Source organism: Bombina bombina, chromosome 4, assembly GCF_027579735.1.
Source record: "Bombina bombina isolate aBomBom1 chromosome 4, aBomBom1.pri, whole genome shotgun sequence".
NCBI classification, from domain to species: Eukaryota; Metazoa; Chordata; class Amphibia; order Anura; family Bombinatoridae; genus Bombina; species Bombina bombina.
Window position 1 is genome coordinate 611,470,801 of NC_069502.1, and position 21,709 is coordinate 611,492,509.

The window sequence follows — 21,709 nt, forward strand, 5'->3', positions numbered from 1 at the left end:
TGTTGGGGAAGAGAATATCCCACAAGTAAGGATGACGCCGTGGACCGGACACACCGTTGGAGAAAGTAATTTATCAGGTAAACATAAATTCTGTTTTTAAATCTTGAAGAAGGAATAAAAGAAGTACCTGGCTTATTCCATTCCTTAGAAATCATATCAGAAATAGCCTCAGGAATAGGAAAACCCCCTGGAGAAACCACAGGAGGTTTAAAAACAGCATTTAAACGTTTATTTAGACTGAACGTCAAGAGGACTGGTTACCTCAATAGCCAAAGTAATTAACACTTCTTTTAATAAAGAACGCATATACTCGATTTTAAATAAATAAGTAGATTTGTCAGTGTCAATGTCTGAGGAAGGATCTTCTGTATCAGATAGATCCTCATCAGAAGAGGATAAATTATGTTGTTGGTAATTTGAAATTTCATCAACTAAATGAGAAGTTTTAAAAGACCTTTTACGTTTATTAGAAGGTGGAAATGCAGACAAAGCCTTCAGGATAGAATCAGAAACAAATTCTTTAAAATTTACAGGTATATCATGCACATTGCCAGTTGCAGTTCCTTCAACTTCTAATGTACTATTACTGATGGATACACTATCTGCATGTAAAAGTTTTATCATGACAACTATTACAAATGACATTCGGCGAAATAATTTCTACAATTTTACAACAAATGCACTTGGCTTTGGTAGAACCGATGTCAGGCAGCAATGTTCCAGCAGAAACTTCTGAGGCAGGATCAGATTGAGACATCTTGCAAAATGTAAGAGAAAAAACACGATATAAAGCAAAATGATCTATTTCCTTATATGACAGTTTCAGGAATGGGAAAAAATGCAATTAGCATAGCCCACTGATAGTGAAAAAGGCAAGAGGCAAACATCAATGGGGTATTGAAATAATGAAAAAGTTTGGCGCCAAGTATGACGCACAGCGCAACTTAAACTTTTTTAGCGCCAAAAATAACAGGAAATGACACACTTGCGTCACTAATGACGCAACCGTGTGAAAGGTCTCGGCATCAAGTATGACGCCGGAAATGACGAAGTTGCGTCATAGACGTATTTTTTCGCGCCAAAAATATTTTCGCGCCAAGAATGACGCAATAAAGTTTAGCATTTGACGCACCCGCTGGCCTAATACCGCCCGCAATTTGCAAGAAGTAGTCAATTGAAAAAAAGACTAACCCCAAGTTAAGAAATAAATTTCTTTAAAAAAAGTTTATATTCCCCAAATATGAAACTGACAGTCTGCAGAAGGAAATACATGAACCTGACTCATGGCAAATATAAGTTCAATAGATATATTTAGAACTTTATATAAATGCATAAAGTGCCAAACCATAGCTGAGGTGTTTTAAGTAATAAAAAACATACTTACCAAAAGACACCCATCCACATATAGCAGATAGCCAAACCAGTACTAAAACAGTTATCAGTAGAGGTAATGGTAAATTGAGAGTATATCGTCGATCTGAAAAGGGAGGTAGGAGATGAATCTCTACGACCGATAACAGAGAACCTATGAAATAGACCCCCGTTAGGGAAATCATCGTATTCAATAGGTGATACTCCCTTCACGTCCCTCTGACATTCGCTGTACTCTGAGAGGAATCGGGCTTCAACAATGCTGAGAAGCGCATATCAATGTAGAAATCTTAGCACAAACTTACTTCACCACCTCCATAGGAGGCAAAGTTTGTAAAACTGAATTGTGGGTGTGGTGAGGGGTGTATTTATAGGCATTTTGAGGTTTGGGAAACCTTGCCCCTCCTGGTAGGATTGTATATCCCATACGTCACTAGCTCATGGACTCTTGCCAATTACATGAAAGAAACATAAATTATGCTTACCAGATAATTTCCTTTCCTTCTGTACAGGGAGAGTCCACAGCTCCCGGCCGTGTTCTACGATGGGCAGCCCTAAATTTAATTTTCTTCTGGCACCTTTTTCACCCTTATATTTCTCCTACTGTTCCTTGTTCCCTCTGCAGAATGACTGGGTGATGAGGGAAGTGGGGGAGGTACAGGTGGCCCTCGTTTTACAACGGTTCAATTTACACTGTTTCAGAATAACAACCTTTTTTTCCAGTCATGTGACTGCAATTGAAAAACATTGAGAAGCAGTGCATTTATTAAAATAGCCAGTAGGTGGAGCTGTCTGCTTGTGTTGCAGCAAAGCCAAGCAAGCTGAAATTAATCAGTTTAACCAGACCTGAGCTATTGAGCAGATTTCAAAAGAACAAGATCTTCCTGTCTATAAATCAGTCCAGATTGGAATGCATAAAAAGAACTGTTTGCAGAAAAATGCAAGTGAAGTCTGTGTTGTGTGATTATTTTATTAGGTTTATAATGCCGTTTAGCAAATGTTTTTGTTCATTTAACTTAGTTTAATTATATATTCTGTGTTGTGTAATTATTTTATTAGGTTTATAATGCTGTTTAGCATTTAAAGTCTTCATTTCAAAGCGTTAAAAATAATGTATAAGGTGTTACTTATGACAATTTTGAGAGGGGCCTGGAACCTATCACCCTCACTTCCCATTGACTTACATTATAAACTGGGTTTCGATTTACAACGGTTTCGATTTACAACCATTCCTTCTGGAACCTAACCCCGGCGTAAACTGAGGGCTACCTGTATTTAAGTTTTTGCCTCCTCCTGGTGGCCAGGTTCTGTATTCCCACAAGTAATGAATGTAGCTGTGGACTCTCCCTGTACAGAAGGAAAGGAAATTATCTGGTAAGTACAATTTATGTTTTTCTAAAAAAAATGAAGTCGAAATCAAGCTACATAGAAGATTGGTCATAGCAGTAATACAAATAACGGTATAGCTCTAAATTTAAACTTGAGCCTTCAGTTAAGATGTAAAGGTAGGAGATTGTAAAGCTCAGTCCCAGAGGGTCATTGTTTAGCACTTTTGTTAGAGCATACATTCAAATCAAAACATTGTGTCATTAGTTTTTAATCTTCTTTTATTTTAAGGTACAGGGAAGACTATGGTAATGGACATGTTTTTTACACACGTTGAAGTAGAACAGAAAAAGAGAGTACATTTCCATGGATTTATGCTTGATGTACATGCAAGTAAGTGTTTTTATGTAATATTGTGTTACCACAAACTTTAGTGGTTTTAGGTTAAAGGGACACTCAAGTCAAAATTAAACTTTCATTATTCAGATAGAGAACACAATTTTAAACAACTTTCCTATTTACTTCCATTAACAAAATGTGCAGTCTTTTTATATTTACACTTTTGTGAGTCTCCAGCTCCTACTGAGCATATGCAATAATTCACAGAATATACATATAAGCATTTGTGATTGGCTGATAGCTGTCACATGATACATGACATGTGGAAATAGATATAACTTTGAAATTTGTCAAACAAATCTACTAATTTGAAGTTCAGACTAAGTGCTATTGCATTGTTTTTTATCTTGCGTCTGTTAATTATGCAAATCTACTGTAATTACTGGTCCTTTAAGCCCTTACTATGCTTTTTGTTTGTCAACTTACTACTATCTTATATAATAAAAGGCCAGGTATGTTTGTCCGCAGCTGGTCATGCGCAGTAGAGAGTGTGCGAGGGCAAGCATACTTGGCCGTTGACACCAAAGGATCAGTCAGTGAGGATCAGACAGAAGAGAGGATGGGCGGGAGTGGGTGTGGCAGAGGCGTGGCCCTGCTGGAGCGTGCTGGGTGGGAAGGGCGGGGTGTGGCCGGACGGGAGCACGGGCGGATGGGACTGCTGCACTGCAGAAAATGGCCCGTGTACACAGGCTTTAGGACTAGTTATACAAAATCTGTTATTTTTCATTCTCAGTCACTTTTCAGATAATATGAATAAGACAGAACTAGCAGTAAATGAGGGGAGAAATAAACTGCACTGTATTTTTTTCTTTCTATTATGTTCCTTTCAATATTTTAGATATTTCAGTGGTTTACAAAATAGAATGGTGTGTTTTTGGAAATAAATTACTAAGTAATATGTAATGTCAAAAATATTGGTTCTGAAAATATAGGTTCTTTTAACAAAAAAAAAAATGTAATGTATCAATTTAATGCAGCATGATTTAAGTCATACAGGGTAAATACAGAGTAAAGTCTTGCATAAGTAAGTGATGTTGTCAAAAAGGCGTCAAGATAGGAAAATCTGACTTTTTAATTTCAAAAGAAGGCGATGGACAATGCAGCTAATTAGAGGTGGTATTAAACACATCTCATTACTGTGAATGAGAGCATGCTTCTGGGTGCTCGTCGTGGGATACAGAGAAAGAGGGAGACAGACAGAAAAGTAGACTTAAAGGGACATTTTTCTCTCTTACACTTGAAAAGAAGGCAATTGTGTGTGTATAGCATTTATTTATTGTTTTGTTTAGAAGAGGTCATATTTCCATCTTAGTATTGAGATATAAACAATGGCTATATGTAAGGGTTTATTTCCCACCCATTCAAAGCAGTGAAGAAATACCTGTGCTTTAGGGTATTTACCTATTGTGTGTGACACGTCCTCTAACTCAGGGGACATATTTAAGAGATTATTAAATATAAAAGAATTGCGTAATCAACAAATGCATAATAAAAAGAGAATGCAATAGCACTTACTCTGAATTTTAAACGAGACAGACTGTTTTCTGAAAAATTTCAAAATGTCCTTCCATTCCCTGCCCCCTGTATTATGTGACAGCAATGAGCAAATCACAAAATCATATGTTTACACTATGAAGTACTGCACATGCTCAGTAAGAAAGTGTGTATATCTAAAGACTGCACTATTTGATAATGGAAGTAAATTGGACAGTTTTTTTCGTAAACTTGCATGCTCTATCTGAATCATGAAAGTTTAATTTTGACTTTAGTTTCCCTTTTGCGCTTCTGCCATTAGATAACAAGATGACTAGTAGATCAGGACAACACCATTTGTCCTCTGTACATGGAAACAAAAGTAGAAGACAATACTGTATTGTCATCTGCACTGATGGAGTTAAAGATTAATCTTTCTGCTTGTAACTTCATGCAACATTTCACCACTGGTTTCAGTAGTTCTGGCTAAAATGCATTTTTTCATACATGAACAATTAAGGGGGAGCATATGCCTTTTCTCATTCTTCAATAAAAAAAATGTAAGTACCTCTTCAAGTTTGGAGAGCATATATAGCTCTTAATTTTCTTTCTGACCTGAGGCTGACAGTTGACACAGCCTGGGATTATATCTTTAGTGCGGTTCAACTGATTATTCTCCCTGCTTTCCCAATTTCATGGATGATGCCTTAAAGGGACATAAAACAATTTGAGATGGTAATATAAAATAATAATTTGTATATATAAAAAACTCGGAAATATACATTTATTATTTATTTTGTCCACTTTTCCTGTAATTCCATTTTGAAATTGTGGGCTATTCTACACAGGCATTGGAGGCACACTCTAGTGACCTATTTATAACTGTCCCTAATTGGCCACAGCAGAGAAGGTAACATAAGTTACAACATGGCATCTCCCATTGTTTTATAGATACTTTACACTTATTTTGTCAATATTTAAACAACTAATTAAACTTACAATACATCCACATGTTATTCTCAGACTAATCTTTTTCTGTGAATGCATTATTCTATCTAGCATTTATTTAGTCTTAAATGTCCCTTTAAAACTACCAGTATGTTTTGTAAGAAATACTTTTATAATAATATGTTCCTGCTCAGCCAATCAGGGTAATACATTCCATATGTATTTAGTTCCCTGGTTCAGGCCTATGTCTGTTTATCAGGTTTACTAGAAATTAGTCATAGAACCCAAGACAACATACTATGTGTATGACCATGCTTATACCTAAACTACACTCTTACAATCTAATATTTGTGTGTTGGCTTTAAATAACACAAGATAGTAAATTCCCACCTTTTTTTCTTTCTGCCCTATTGTAAAAAAGATAAGGATTACCTTGAAGGTGAGAAATCTAATAGCCGGTTTTAGGCACACAACTGTACTACAATCCTGGGGAGGAACAGGTCTGCCAGAAAGAGAGAGAGAGAAGGCACAGGGGCAAGTTGTAGAATCCAGAATCTAAATCATAGGTGGCTGGGGTCATAACAAGGAGAGCAGTCTGAACATCAGAGGTACTCAAAGAGCTTGCAGGAGCAAGGTTACAGAGGGAATGCCAAGATGAAGCCCTAAATCATTCCAAACAAACGTCGAGCCAAGTGGGTAAACAGAGAGCAAAGTCCAGGTACAGACCAAGGGGTTAGATCCAGAAGAGCAGATAATCAGGCGTCAGGTACTGGGGTCAAGCAATAGCATAGAATTGTAAGAGAAGAGCCAAGGGTCAAGGAGCCAGAGGACACAATACAATACAAAGCAGGTAGCAAGTAAACAGGGTAAACCAGGGGACCCCCATAGAGTGTATCTGGTAGCTGAGGATACTGACTTGTCACTAGAATAACCAAGCACTTTCTGAAGGGACCAGTAGGCTTTTATAGGCCTTGGCTGAGCATCACCATATGTGATTCTTGATTGGGGGTCTAGTTTTGGTGCCCGTGCTAACCCGCTGGTGGGAGACTATACATTTTCTTTTTAAACGGGAAGAGTCCACAGCTTCATTCATTACTTTTGGGGATTCAGAACCTGGCCACTAGGAGGAGGCAAAGACACCCTAGCCAAAGGCCTAAATACCTCCCCACTTCCCTCATCCCCCAGTCATTCTTTGCCTTTCGTCGGGTCCTTCTTTTCCTATGTTTGGGAATGTCCTGTCCTGCACTGTTTCGGAGTTCTTCTGAAGAAGAAGGTCCTGTGCAGTTGCATAGCTAGGGTGGCGACCTGTGGTCACTAAGTCCTTATTTGTAGCAGGATGCCTATAGCTTGGAGGAGCATATTCAGATATCTGATGCTGTTTTTCAGCGACTCCCGGGGATGGTTTGTCTTCGGTTACTTTATTCTGGGTGCGAGTAAGCTCTCTGTGTAGGGGAGGGATTTTCTTTCCTCCTTTTCAGTTCTCAGGGCATTTCTTAGTCCTTGGTTTGAGGTGGAGGGGGCTTTACAAGTACTCTTTGCTTTGCTGGGTCGGCAAGTTCCTTTCATAGGTGCCCTGTTCCTCCTGGTTCAATCTCTTGGAGTTCCTTTTCTTGGTCCTAGTACCTTTTGGGTTCTGAGAGTCCTTCGGACTCATTTAACCGACTCTCTCTTTTCTTCCCCGCTGGGCGAATGTGGAATTTCCCCCTTTCTTTTGCTTGGGGGTGAGCTTATTTGTGGGCTGCATGCTTGCAGGACTTCGTCTCCTCAGAGGTGTTTGGCTCGGTCGAGTCTACTAGCCGGAGCGGTCTCTAGAAAGGGCTTTGCTGGCTTTAACTGTTGGGCAGTTATCTCGGCCTTTCCTTTTGGTCCTTTGGCTTCTCGTGAAGCAGTTTTTTCTGTCGGGAGTTTTGGGTTTAGGCTGTGGTGTCCTCAGAAGGGGCTGCCTTTTGTAGCCGCCTGTTTTGCATTTAGTGTCCTCTATAGCTTGGGTATTGTTTTCCCAAAAGTAATGAATGCATCTGTGGACTCTTCCCGTTTAAGAAGAAAAACTTAAATTATGCTTACCTGATAATCTTCTTTTCTTCTGACGGTAAGAGTCCACAGCTCCCCGCCCGCGTTGTATTATAAGGGGTGGCCATATTTTTTGTTTCTTCTGGCACCTTTTTCATCCTGATATTTCTCCTACTGTTCCTTGTTCCCTCGGCAGAATGACTGGGGGATGAGGGAAGTGGGGGAGGTATTTAAGCCTTTGGCTGGAATGTCTTTGTCTCCTCCTGGCAGCCAGGTTCTGAATTCCCAAAAGTAATGAATGCAGCTGTGGACTCTTACCGTCAGAAGAATAGAAAATCATCAGGTAAGCATAATTTAAATTTTCATCGTGGTCTTGCACCTGCCCGCGTAGGATAGCGCAGGCAGGTGTCAGCGCGTCTTGTCTGGAAGGAAGGTGCACCACTGTAGTTGACGCGTCCAATAATCCTCAGCATTAGTGCGCACTGTCTCCAACAACATCACCGGCCACGGTAAGGGCCCGACACCTATGTACTAATGACCATGTAACTATGCATATTCACATATGTATATAAAAATTGGGTTATACCATAAATGCCATTTGAAGTTTATACGTTTAGATCTCTATTTTGCTTTGTTTGTTATATGGGTTATTCCAGACTCTGCAAAGATTATCTCTGATAGCTGCCATTTTATATTACTGCTGCTACAAGTAATTAATGTTTAATGCAACTATTATCTTCTTGTAAAATTCTAATTTCTTTCTAATGACACAGTGAGTCCACGGATCATAATCAGTTACTGTTGGGAATATCACTCCTGGCCAGCAGGAAGAGGCAAAGAGCACCACAGCAGAGCTGTTAAGTATCACTTCCCTTCCCACCAACCCTAGTCATTCTCTTTGCCTCTAGTGCAAGGAGGAGGTGAAGTAATTAGGTGTCCTGATTAATTTTAGTCTGTTATCTGTATTTTGTCAGCTTCCTCTGGTTATGATACTGAGAAAAGAGCGCATAGGGCGCCATTTTTAAGGAACTGCATTGCCGAGAACATATATTGCTTTATGAGGAGCATTTTCTCTGATTGAGGTATTCCTTTCCTTTTCTTTAGGAAGCGGTGCAATGCCTTTTTATTACTGTTATTTAATTCTGTACCTTGCACAATTTGTACTAATATTTAGACTGTTGTATGCCTTTTGGGCGGCAGGATGAAGTGCAATATATGCGCGCTTCATCTCCTTTCCGTCTTCGTGGTCCCGCCTCCTTCTCGGTTAGGAGAAGCGCCATTTCGGACTGTTGTTCGATGACTCCGCCTCGTTCCCCGACCGAGAGCGGAGCATCATTTCTATCTAATCGGTCTTGAGAGTGGATAGTGTTGTGCAGCAGAGTCAAGCACGCAATATCAGGCTCTTCACTGTAATTATGCAGACGGGGTTTGTATTAAGTTGCAGTCTGCCGGTTTAAACTTTAGAACAGTCTGTGTTTTTGCCCAGTTGTCTTCTGGTATCTGTGGCATTATCTACTTTTCCTATCTTAAAAGAAAATCTCAAGAGAAAATTGAATTCATCAGATAGTAAGGTTTCTGCTCTGCTCGCTACTATACATATTGCCTTCCTTATAGTCTGATGAGGAGGATAGTCCGTAGCATCTGAGGGTTAAATCTCAGATTCGGACAGTATAATTCCTTCATCTGGTGATGAAGTAGTTTTCTTCAGATTCAAGCCTGTACACCTTTGGGTATTATTTAGCAAGGATTGCGAGAATAGTCTATATCATAGAAGATATAGACTGAAAGAATGCACCTTGGTAGCACTTCGGTTCCTAGTATAAATATTGATATAGATATGAAACTTAAACAACCATTGTAAACCAAAGGTTTGAAAAAAGAAAATTAAAACATAACTTTTATTAAATCAACATTGGATTAAAACCGTTCTTGATTGTGTAAGTGTGTGTACTTTAAAAACACATAGCAACTTTACTGAATATAAGAAAGTGGCACTGAATTTCGAATGGATAGATTGCCTCTATTATAGAATATTCAGGAATATCAGAATAGGAATTATTAATCTATCAAATAAATAATTGGCTGGTATTCTGGGGTATTCTACACCGCTGATTATTTCAACAATCTGTCATGCATACATTCCAGTATATAGTTGAAAAACCGTATTTGAGAAATATATACTAAAGTTAACTCCTTCAGTTAGATTACTGAATTCCAGATAGATGTAAGTTCTTAATACGGCTTAAACTTTATCTTAGTATATTGTCCCTTAGGTTGCAATAGATTATATTAAGGATATGTATACATAATATAGCTTTATGAATAACAGAAGTGCTTTAGATATCTTTAGTATATATTGTGAAATTAATCAATTTTTGCAACAGGGTTTTTTTATTAAGGATATCTTGGTTAGGAGTCTGGCAAATGTTGGTGCTTTGGTGTACAACCTCCTATGGTCTATACTTAGTGGCAAACAGTATGTCTTACTAAGTATATTATCAACTGTTTTTAGTCACTTTGCAGCCTTGACAAATTTTGCTTGCATAATGTAATACATGAGAGACGGTATTTATAGACAACTTACTTAGAGTAATATATTCTGTGCAGCCTACTCAGGTTTGTATATCAGTAACCTGTCGCTACTAGTTATAGTGTATATATAAGTAGCCAGTTGTAGGTTCTGTCTATTGTGGCATAAGAATATTCACATAATATTAATCTTAGCTATGTGTTAAAGAGGCTGTCTTTAATTTCTTTTAGAGTTGGCTATTGCAACTTTATACCGTCTGAAATAATTGAAATAGTCTTAGGGTACTGTTATTGCTAGTACCCAGCTTTTCTGCAGTTGTGCTAACAACAGGTGATTGTTGTAGTATAATTTTGAGCTGCCTGTATGTGTGGCTAACAGTTAAAGTATTGGTCCGTAATTGGCTTTTCAAAGTTGTCACTAGCTGACCGCTATTGTTATAAGGTATTATTATATAGCTTTTTAAAGTCTATGTCAGTGCGATTGATTTCGCAAATTGACCGTTAAAGCTGTTATTTCTATTACCCTATGAATAGCTTCTGACAATTGCCACTAGCGGTTTTCAAATTACCCCCAAATTATTGATACTAATTTTGCCCAGATGCCACTATATCAAAACGTTTACTTGTTAAAGTTGGCTATGCCATTAAAAAGAAAAACAACAGGGTATTGTCAGATACCCATCCCTAACATGTTTCGCCGATAGCGTTTCGGCTTTTTCAAAGGTGACGCGGGCCGGCGTCTCAGGGTATTTAAATGCGTGTGCGCAAACCCATTGGCTACATTTCAACCAATAGAAATCCTCTGAAATGTTTGAGGAGGCGTTTTTTTCGGCATGATTGACGTCTAGGATGTTCAGAGCTCAATCCCGTATTTGACAGATGAAGTGCACTTACATACGGGACATGCATTTGGAAACATTGGGATTGTATACAGTATGTTTTAATAAAATTAAATACTGGCGTGGTGTACAATAACAGGATTTAAAGTGCGATCATATGGGGCTATTGATTATCGTATCTACATTTGGCTCTCACCTGCTCTATTGCATAGTGTGTTCGTTCGCCTTAGTTTATTGTAAGTTTATTGCCTGAATGTGAAGCTTTTTGCAGTCTTTGCTTTACTTTCTACCCTGAGTCTTGTTCATTTAAATAAATGGTTGTATTTACGTTTATAATGTCATAGTGTGTCAAAGTTGAAAAAGGGGGAAATGTGTGCAAGTGCAAGTGCATAGGGAATTAGAATACCTTATACTTGATGTTGTTAGGGGATACAATTAAGTGAATGATGTTATTTAGGGTTTTTGCTTGTCACAATTGAAAAAGTAGTAGGTGAGAGTGCAGGTGCATAAAAAAAATAGAAAAATGGAATAATAGAATACCCCATGCCTAATGTATTTGAAGAATGAGGATGTGAAGGTGAAATGCACTGATGTGCTGGGAATAAGGGGAGGGGGGGAAAAAAGGTGATTGTGTAGTGGTGTTGTGTACATCGTGCTGCGTGTGATTTTGAAAGGGGCTGATTATGCGCTGTGAGTGATGCTAGTGATGTATAAACGCTATATACTGGAGGGGGAAAAATACAGTGGGAAATAGTGAGAGGTGGTGAATGCGAACTATATAATTAAGGTGTCTCTCTTTGAATTTCCCTCCCAGGGGTACTAGTGTGAGAGAAAATAAAAGGGCTGAATTGCCCTAAACAATATTTTAATAGTTTGGATACTTATTTATTTTAATTTTAATTTAGGTATTGAGTGTGTAGCCTTGCATGATATTTATTTATGGTTCAGGGATCTATATTGAGCAACTGAGTCTTAAATCTTACCCTGAATTACATTTGGTACTGTAGAGAGTGTTTACAGCACTATTTTCTTATAATTGGATATATTACAGATATTAGGTTTGCTCATATAAACATCGAGTAATTATTCTGTTCATTCATGCCTTTGGGGTATACGCTGTCCATTAGGTATATCCATTTTGCTTCAGCCTTGAGTAACGCTGTCTCAAGGTCGCCTCCTCTTAGTCCCAGGGATATCTTCTGGATTCCAAAGCATTTTAATTCAGATGTCTTGGATTGATGGTGTTTAAAGAAATGTGAAGCTACTGATGTAACTTTTTTGTCTTTAGATAGATCTTTCGGGGCATTACGAATATTTCGCAAATGTTCCATCAGTCGGGTGTGTATGGTTCTTGTCGTCATACCTATATACACTTTGGGACATTTGCACTGGAGGACATAGATTACTCCACTAGAGTTGCAGTTAATGTAACTCTTAATTTGATGATCTTTCCCAAATCTATCGGTGATAGATTTCTTTTTGATCATGTTGTAGCATGAGGAGCAGTTTCCACATAAGAATGAACCTTTTTCAGGAGCTCTAGTAGAATTGGATTTTGGTACAAAATGACTGGGGCTCAGCATTTCCTTTAGGTTTCTACTTCTGCGATAACTGAGTTGAACCCTTTCTCCTATTAGGTCTTTTAGAAGGGGGTCCGCTTGAAGTATATGCCAGTTGTTATTGATAATATTCACAATTTGCTGTGTTTGCTGGTTGTACGTTAATACCAGTCTGGTTTTGTTGTCACATTTTTTGTTTTTTGTTTTTAATAGTTCAGATCTAGCGGTTTTTAATGCTCTGGTTTTAGCCTTGTGAATAGATCTCTTGCTATAGCCCCTCAGAAGTAGGCGTTTTTCCAATTCTGCAGCTCTTTTCTTAAAGGTGATATCTTGTGAGCAGTTTCTCCTTAGTCTCAAGAATTCACCGACTGGTAGAGATTTTGTGGTATTTGGAGCATGAGCACTGGTGGCAAATAAAACATTGTTGGTGGCTGTTTCTTTTCGATACAAATCAGTGCTCAGAGAGCCATCTTCTTCCTTACAGATTAATAAGTCCAGAAAGGAGATATTTGTCTGACTTTTATGATGGGTTAATCTGATGTTCAGATTATTTTGATTTAATTTCAGTAGAAAGAGATCGAGATCTTCTTCCGTACCCTCCCAAAAGAACAGGATGTCGTCTATGTATCGAATCCAGATCGGGATTTTGTCTGAATACTCATCATTTGTGTCACAGAATACCTTGGTTTGCTCCCACCACCCTAAAAATAGATTAGCGTAGGTGGGAGCACAGGCAGTGCCCATGGCGGTGCCTTGAGTTTGGAGGTAAAATTTGTTGTTGAACAGAAAATAGTTTTTGGTTAGCACAAATTTGAGCAAATTGAGTGTGAATTGGTTGTGGTCTGGATTTTCATCGGATGACATGTTAAGAAAGTATTCGATGGCATGTAATCCAAGTTTGTGATCAATACTGGTATACAGTGATTCCACGTCACAGGAGACTAGCCAGGTGTCTTTGGAGATGTTAATATCCTGTATTATTTGTAGCACTTCCATGGTGTCTTTCACATATGATGATAATTGTGTTAAAAATGGTCTTAATCTAAAATCAACGTATTGACTCGCCTTTTCTGTTAGGTTCTCATTCCCAGACACAATGGGTCTGCCGGGTGGTTTGTGGCTGTTTTTGTGGACTTTAGGAATTAGATAAAACGTTGCCACTTTTGGATGCGTTATAGTTAGAAACTTTTTTTCTTTAGTGTTGATTATGCCATTTTTGAAGGCTGAGTCTATCAGTTTGTTGTATTGCACATGAAAGTCTCCTGTAGGGTTGCTCCATAGTTCTTTATAACAGGTTTTGTTCTTTTATTTGCCACCAGTGCTCATGCTCCAAATACCACAAAATCTCTACCAGTCGGTGAATTCTTGAGACTAAGGAGAAACTGCTCACAAGATATCACCTTTAAGAAAAGAGCTGCAGAATTGGAAAAACGCCTACTTCTGAGGGGCTATAGCAAGAGATCTATTCACAAGGCTAAAACCAGAGCATTAAAAACCGCTAGATCTGAACTATTAAAAACAAAAAACAAAAAATGTGACAACAAAACCAGACTGGTATTAACGTACAACCAGCAAACACAGCAAATTGTGAATATTATCAATAACAACTGGCATATACTTCAAGCGGACCCCCTTCTAAAAGACCTAATAGGAGAAAGGGTTCAACTCAGTTATCGCAGAAGTAGAAACCTAAAGGAAATGCTGAGCCCCAGTCATTTTGTACCAAAATCCAATTCTACTAGAGCTCCTGAAAAAGGTTCATTCTTATGTGGAAACTGCTCCTCATGCTACAACATGATCAAAAAGAAATCTATCACCGATAGATTTGGGAAAGATCATCAAATTAAGAGTTACATTAACTGCAACTCTAGTGGAGTAATCTATGTCCTCCAGTGCAAATGTCCCAAAGTGTATATAGGTATGACGACAAGAACCATACACACCCGACTGATGGAACATTTGCGAAATATTCGTAATGCCCCGAAAGATCTATCTAAAGACAAAAAAGTTACATCAGTAGCTTCACATTTCTTTAAACACCATCAATCCAAGACATCTGAATTAAAATGCTTTGGAATCCAGAAGATATCCCTGGGACTAAGAGGAGGCGACCTTGAGACAGCGTTACTCAAGGCTGAAGCAAAATGGATATACCTAATGGACAGCGTATACCCCAAAGGCATGAATGAACAGAATAATTACTCGATGTTTATATGAGCAAACCTAATATCTGTAATATATCCAATTATAAGAAAATAGTGCTGTAAACACTCTCTACAGTACCAAATGTAATTCAGGGTAAGATTTAAGACTCAGTTGCTCAATATAGATCCCTGAACCATAAATAAATATCATGCAAGGCTACACACTCAATACCTAAATTAAAATTAAAATAAATAAGTATCCAAACTATTAAAATATTGTTTAGGGCAATTCAGCCCTTTTATTTTCTCTCACACTAGTACCCCTGGGAGGGAAATTCAAAGAGAGACACCTTAATTATATAGTTCGCATTCACCACCTCTCACTATTTCCCACTGTATTTTTCCCCCTCCAGTATATAGCGTTTATACATCACTAGCATCACTCACAGCGCATAATCAGCCCCTTTCAAAATCACACGCAGCACGATGTACACAACACCACTACACAATCACCTTTTTTCCCCCCCTCCCCTTATTCCCAGCACATCAGTGCATTTCACCTTCACATCCTCATTCTTCAAATACATTAGGCATGGGGTATTCTATTATTCCATTTTTCTATTTTTTTTTATGCACCTGCACTCTCACCTACTACTTTTTCAATTGTGACAAGCAAAAACCCTAAATAACATCATTCACTTAATTGTATCCCCTAACAACATCAAGTATAAGGTATTCTAATTCCCTATGCACTTGCACTTGCACACATTTCCCCCTTTTTCAACTTTGACACACTATGACATTATAAACGTAAATACAACCATTTATTTAAATGAACAAGACTCAGGGTAGAAAGTAAAGCAAAGACTGCAAAAAGCTTCACATTCAGGCAATAAACTTACAATAAACTAAGGCGAACGAACACACTATGCAATAGAGCAGGTGAGAGCCAAATGTAGATACGATAATCAATAGCCCCATATGATCGCACTTTAAATCCTGTTATTGTACACCACGCCAGTATTTAATTTTATTAAAACATACTGTATACAATCCCAATGTTTCCAAATGCATGTCCCGTATGTAAGTGCACTTCATCTGTCAAATACGGGATTGAGCTCTGAACATCCTAGACGTCAATCATGCCGAAAAAAACGCCTCCTCAAACATTTCAGAGGATTTCTATTGGTTGAAATGTAGCCAATGGGTTTGCGCACACGCATTTAAATACCCTGAGACGCCGGCCCGCGTCACCTTTGAAAAAGCCGAAACGCTATCGGCGAAACATGTTAGGGATGGGTATCTGACAATACCCTGTTGTTTTTCTTTTTAATGGCATAGCCAACTTTAACAAGTAAACGTTTTGATATAGTGGCATCTGGGCAAAATTAGTATCAATAATTTGGGGGTAATTTGAAAACCGCTAGTGGCAATTGTCAGAAGCTATTCATAGGGTAATAGAAATAACAGCTTTAACGGTCAATTTGCGAAATCAATCGCACTGACATAGACTTTAAAAAGCTATATAATAATACCTTATAACAATAGCGGTCAGCTAGTGACAACTTTGAAAAGCCAATTACGGACCAATACTTTAACTGTTAGCCACACATACAGGCAGCTCAAAATTATACTACAACAATCACCTGTTGTTAGCACAACTGCAGAAAAGCTGGGTACTAGCAATAACAGTACCCTAAGACTATTTCAATTATTTCAGACGGTATAAAGTTGCAATAGCCAACTCTAAAAGAAATTAAAGACAGCCTCTTTAACACATAGCTAAGATTAATATTATGTGAATATTCTTATGCCACAATAGACAGAACCTACAACTGGCTACTTATATATACACTATAACTAGTAGCGACAGGTTACTGATATACAAACCTGAGTAGGCTGCACAGAATATATTACTCTAAGTAAGTTGTCTATAAATACCGTCTCTCATGTATTACATTATGCAAGCAAAATTTGTCAAGGCTGCAAAGTGACTAAAAACAGTTGATAATATACTTAGTAAGACATACTGTTTGCCACTAAGTATAGACCATAGGAGGTTGTACACCAAAGCACCAACATTTGCCAGACTCCTAACCAAGATATCCTTAATAAAAAAACCCTGTTGCAAAAATTGATTAATTTCACAATATATACTAAAGATATCTAAAGCACTTCTGTTATTCATAAAGCTATATTATGTATACATATCCTTAATATAATCTATTGCAACCTAAGGGACAATATACTAAGATAAAGTTTAAGCCGTATTAAGAACTTACATCTATCTGGAATTCAGTAATCTAACTGAAGGAGTTAACTTTAGTATATATTTCTCAAATACGGTTTTTCAACTATATACTGGAATGTATGCATGACAGATTGTTGAAATAATCAGCGGTGTAGAATACCCCAGAATACCAGCCAATTATTTATTTGATAGATTAATAATTCCTATTCTGATATTCCTGAATATTCTATAATAGAGGCAATCTATCCATTCGAAATTCAGTGCCACTTTCTTATATTCAGTAAAGTTGCTATGTGTTTTTAAAGTACACACACTTACACAATCAAGAACGGTTTTAATCCAATGTTGATTTAATAAAAGTTATGTTTTAATTTTCTTTTTTCAAACCTTTGGTTTACAATGGTTGTTTAAGTTTCATATCTATATCAATATTTATACTAGGAACCGAAGTGCTACCAAGGTGCATTCTTTCAGTCTATATCTTCTATGATATAGACTATTCTCGCAATCGTTGTCATTTCATGCACAAGCACTCAAGCTCACCAGGCATATATGTATATACCCTATATTAAAAATACAGAAATTTGATAATCATATGCACGATATCCAGACATAGTCATAGATAAGGATACGTTGTTTGCAAACAACTTAAATATATTCTCTGTATTTATTAAAAGAAGACACTGAGCGTTCCAACCTTACCAGTGTAGTGCTCTTGCTATTTCTTGTTAAACTAATCATAACACAGTCCTATATTCTATATAGGATTCCAGCAATTATAGCACACACTATTATTACTATATTGAAGCTATGGCCAGTAAATTTGAGACTGATAGACTAACAAGGGAGCAAAAAAGACTTGCAGACATGAATGAGGTTTTCAATAATTCAACAACCACCAGTACAGATACTACACCTAACAATTTAGATACCTTACTAAGAGAATTACATAAAAATCTCTACAAACAAGATAAACTCTGGTGGGACAAACAATTCTGTGAGCAGTATATTCAGAGGAACCTAATACCTAGGGGCCTAAGAATACAACTCTTCCCAGCATTCGAATTCAAACAAAAAAACTTAAGTATAGAATGGGAAGAAGCTTTAAGCGAATGCTCCATTAAATTAATGAAAATCCTCATCAAACATGATTCCTCAGAATATGAGAGACTGGAAGACATAATTAAAAGCCAAAATGAACAACTTAAACAATTTGAGCAAATGCAAGAATTTGAAAATACCTATAAAAAATATCAAAAAGAATTGGATAAGTACGAAAATGAAATTAAGACAACCAAAAAGGGCAAATTACAAAGAGACATACAGGATTTCAATAATGATAAAGTATATAAATGGAGAAACAAAACCAACTCAACAAACTTTAGATCTCAGAGAAGAGTAAATATTGTTGAAACTGACATATCTGATACGGACACTGAAGACACAGACCAGGAAACAGCTCCTCAAGCATCCACTTCCAGAAACACTAGTATATTGGAAAATAGAAAAAGAAAAGCTTTTTTAGAGGAGGATTTAAGCACCGATTCAGAACCACCAGAAGAGGTGGGTGGAAAAAACAAAAGACAAACGAGAAACAAAAAAACTCAGAAAGACAAACAACAGACCAACAAACCACCCAAAAGGAATCCGAGCCCATTCTCCCTAATAAGGATGAGAAATTAAGAATTATAAATCTATCCAATCGGGTCTTAACCTCTCTCCACATAAACGTGTTATCAAAAGGTCTATCCTTCTGTCCACATAATAACCTGGACAAATTTGAGGTTATTAAAGATATACAATTGTTTCTGCGTAAACTTCTGCTAAAGAGACATTTTACTAACAACGAACCTGATATTCCATCTGCTGATTGGACTGAAGATGAATTGGAATCTTTACAAATACTAAATGATCTCAATTCAGAACAAGATGCTTGTGAAAAATTAAATTGGCGAAAGACGCTCAAAACTAAATCAAAATACGTTCCTCCCAATAACACATGTCCTAACATTGAAGTCTTCAATCAAATTGTATGTCAAAGTATCAACAAATTAGATATTACCTCTAAACAACAAAATCTATCTAAAAGAGAAAGAGAAACTCTCACTGAAATGGAATCCTGGAATGACGTTATAATCCGTAATGCCGATAAGGGCGGCAACATCGTGATATGGCCCATAGAAATGTATTTGGATGAGGCTAAATTGCAATTAAAGAACAAAACCTGTTATAAAGAACTATGGAGCAACCCTACAGGAGACTTTCATGTGCAATACAACAAACTGATAGACTCAGCCTTCAAAAATGGCATAATCAACACTAAAGAAAAAAAGTTTCTAACTATAACGCATCCAAAAGTGGCAACGTTTTATCTAATTCCTAAAGTCCACAAAAACAGCCACAAACCACCCGGCAGACCCATTGTGTCTGGGAATGAGAACCTAACAGAAAAGGCGAGTCAATACGTTGATTTTAGATTAAGACCATTTTTAACACAATTATCATCATATGTGAAAGACACCATGGAAGTGCTACAAATAATACAGGATATTAACATCTCCAAAGACACCTGGCTAGTCTCCTGTGACGTGGAATCACTGTATACCAGTATTGATCACAAACTTGGATTACATGCCATCGAATACTTTCTTAACATGTCATCCGATGAAAATCCAGACCACAACCAATTCACACTCAATTTGCTCAAATTTGTGCTAACCAAAAACTATTTTCTGTTCAACAACAAATTTTACCTCCAAACTCAAGGCACCGCCATGGGCACTGCCTGTGCTCCCACCTACGCTAATCTATTTTTAGGGTGGTGGGAGCAAACCAAGGTATTCTGTGACACAAATGATGAGTATTCAGACAAAATCCCGATCTGGATTCGATACATAGACGACATCCTGTTCTTTTGGGAGGGTACGGAAGAAGATCTCGATCTCTTTCTACTGAAATTAAATCAAAATAATCTGAACATCAGATTAACCCATCATAAAAGTCAGACAAATATCTCCTTTCTGGACTTATTAATCTGTAAGGAAGAAGATGGCTCTCTGAGCACTGATTTGTATCGAAAAGAAACAGCCACCAACAATGTTTTATTTGCCACCAGTGCTCATGCTCCAAATACCACAAAATCTCTACCAGTCGGTGAATTCTTGAGACTAAGGAGAAACTGCTCACAAGATATCACCTTTAAGAAAAGAGCTGCAGAATTGGAAAAACGCCTACTTCTGAGGGGCTATAGCAAGAGATCTATTCACAAGGCTAAAACCAGAGCATTAAAAACCGCTAGATCTGAACTATTAAAAACAAAAAACAAAAAATGTGACAACAAAACCAGACTGGTATTAACGTACAACCAGCAAACACAGCAAATTGTGAATATTATCAATAACAACTGGCATATACTTCAAGCGGACCCCCTTCTAAAAGACCTAATAGGAGAAAGGGTTCAACTCAGTTATCGCAGAAGTAGAAACCTAAAGGAAATGCTGAGCCCCAGTCATTTTGTACCAAAATCCAATTCTACTAGAGCTCCTGAAAAAGGTTCATTCTTATGTGGAAACTGCTCCTCATGCTACAACATGATCAAAAAGAAATCTATCACCGATAGATTTGGGAAAGATCATCAAATTAAGAGTTACATTAACTGCAACTCTAGTGGAGTAATCTATGTCCTCCAGTGCAAATGTCCCAAAGTGTATATAGGTATGACGACAAGAACCATACACACCCGACTGATGGAACATTTGCGAAATATTCGTAATGCCCCGAAAGATCTATCTAAAGACAAAAAAGTTACATCAGTAGCTTCACATTTCTTTAAACACCATCAATCCAAGACATCTGAATTAAAATGCTTTGGAATCCAGAAGATATCCCTGGGACTAAGAGGAGGCGACCTTGAGACAGCGTTACTCAAGGCTGAAGCAAAATGGATATACCTAATGGACAGCGTATACCCCAAAGGCATGAATGAACAGAATAATTACTCGATGTTTATATGAGCAAACCTAATATCTGTAATATATCCAATTATAAGAAAATAGTGCTGTAAACACTCTCTACAGTACCAAATGTAATTCAGGGTAAGATTTAAGACTCAGTTGCTCAATATAGATCCCTGAACCATAAATAAATATCATGCAAGGCTACACACTCAATACCTAAATTAAAATTAAAATAAATAAGTATCCAAACTATTAAAATATTGTTTAGGGCAATTCAGCCCTTTTATTTTCTCTCACACTAGTACCCCTGGGAGGGAAATTCAAAGAGAGACACCTTAATTATATAGTTCGCATTCACCACCTCTCACTATTTCCCACTGTATTTTTCCCCCTCCAGTATATAGCGTTTATACATCACTAGCATCACTCACAGCGCATAATCAGCCCCTTTCAAAATCACACGCAGCACGATGTACACAACACCACTACACAATCACCTTTTTTCCCCCCCTCCCCTTATTCCCAGCACATCAGTGCATTTCACCTTCACATCCTCATTCTTCAAATACATTAGGCATGGGGTATTCTATTATTCCATTTTTCTATTTTTTTTATGCACCTGCACTCTCACCTACTACTTTTTCAATTGTGACAAGCAAAAACCCTAAATAACATCATTCACTTAATTGTATCCCCTAACAACATCAAGTATAAGGTATTCTAATTCCCTATGCACTTGCACTTGCACACATTTCCCCCTTTTTCAACTTTGACACACTATGACATTATAAACGTAAATACAACCATTTATTTAAATGAACAAGACTCAGGGTAGAAAGTAAAGCAAAGACTGCAAAAAGCTTCACATTCAGGCAATAAACTTACAATAAACTAAGGCGAACGA

At 37.5% G+C, this 21,709-nt stretch overlaps 1 protein-coding gene across 3 annotated transcripts in view; it reads left to right on the forward strand.

The window, feature by feature from the left end:
- AFG1L (AFG1 like ATPase) overlaps positions 1 to 21,709 on the forward strand; it is a 763,812-nt gene that overhangs the window by 258,016 nt on the left and 484,087 nt on the right. For all 3 annotated transcript variants that reach the window (XM_053710609.1, XM_053710610.1, XM_053710611.1), the window contains one exon: positions 2,989 to 3,090. In XM_053710609.1, the coding sequence (XP_053566584.1) occupies positions 2,989 to 3,090 (102 nt within the window). The remainder of the gene's footprint in view (positions 1 to 2,988; positions 3,091 to 21,709) is intronic.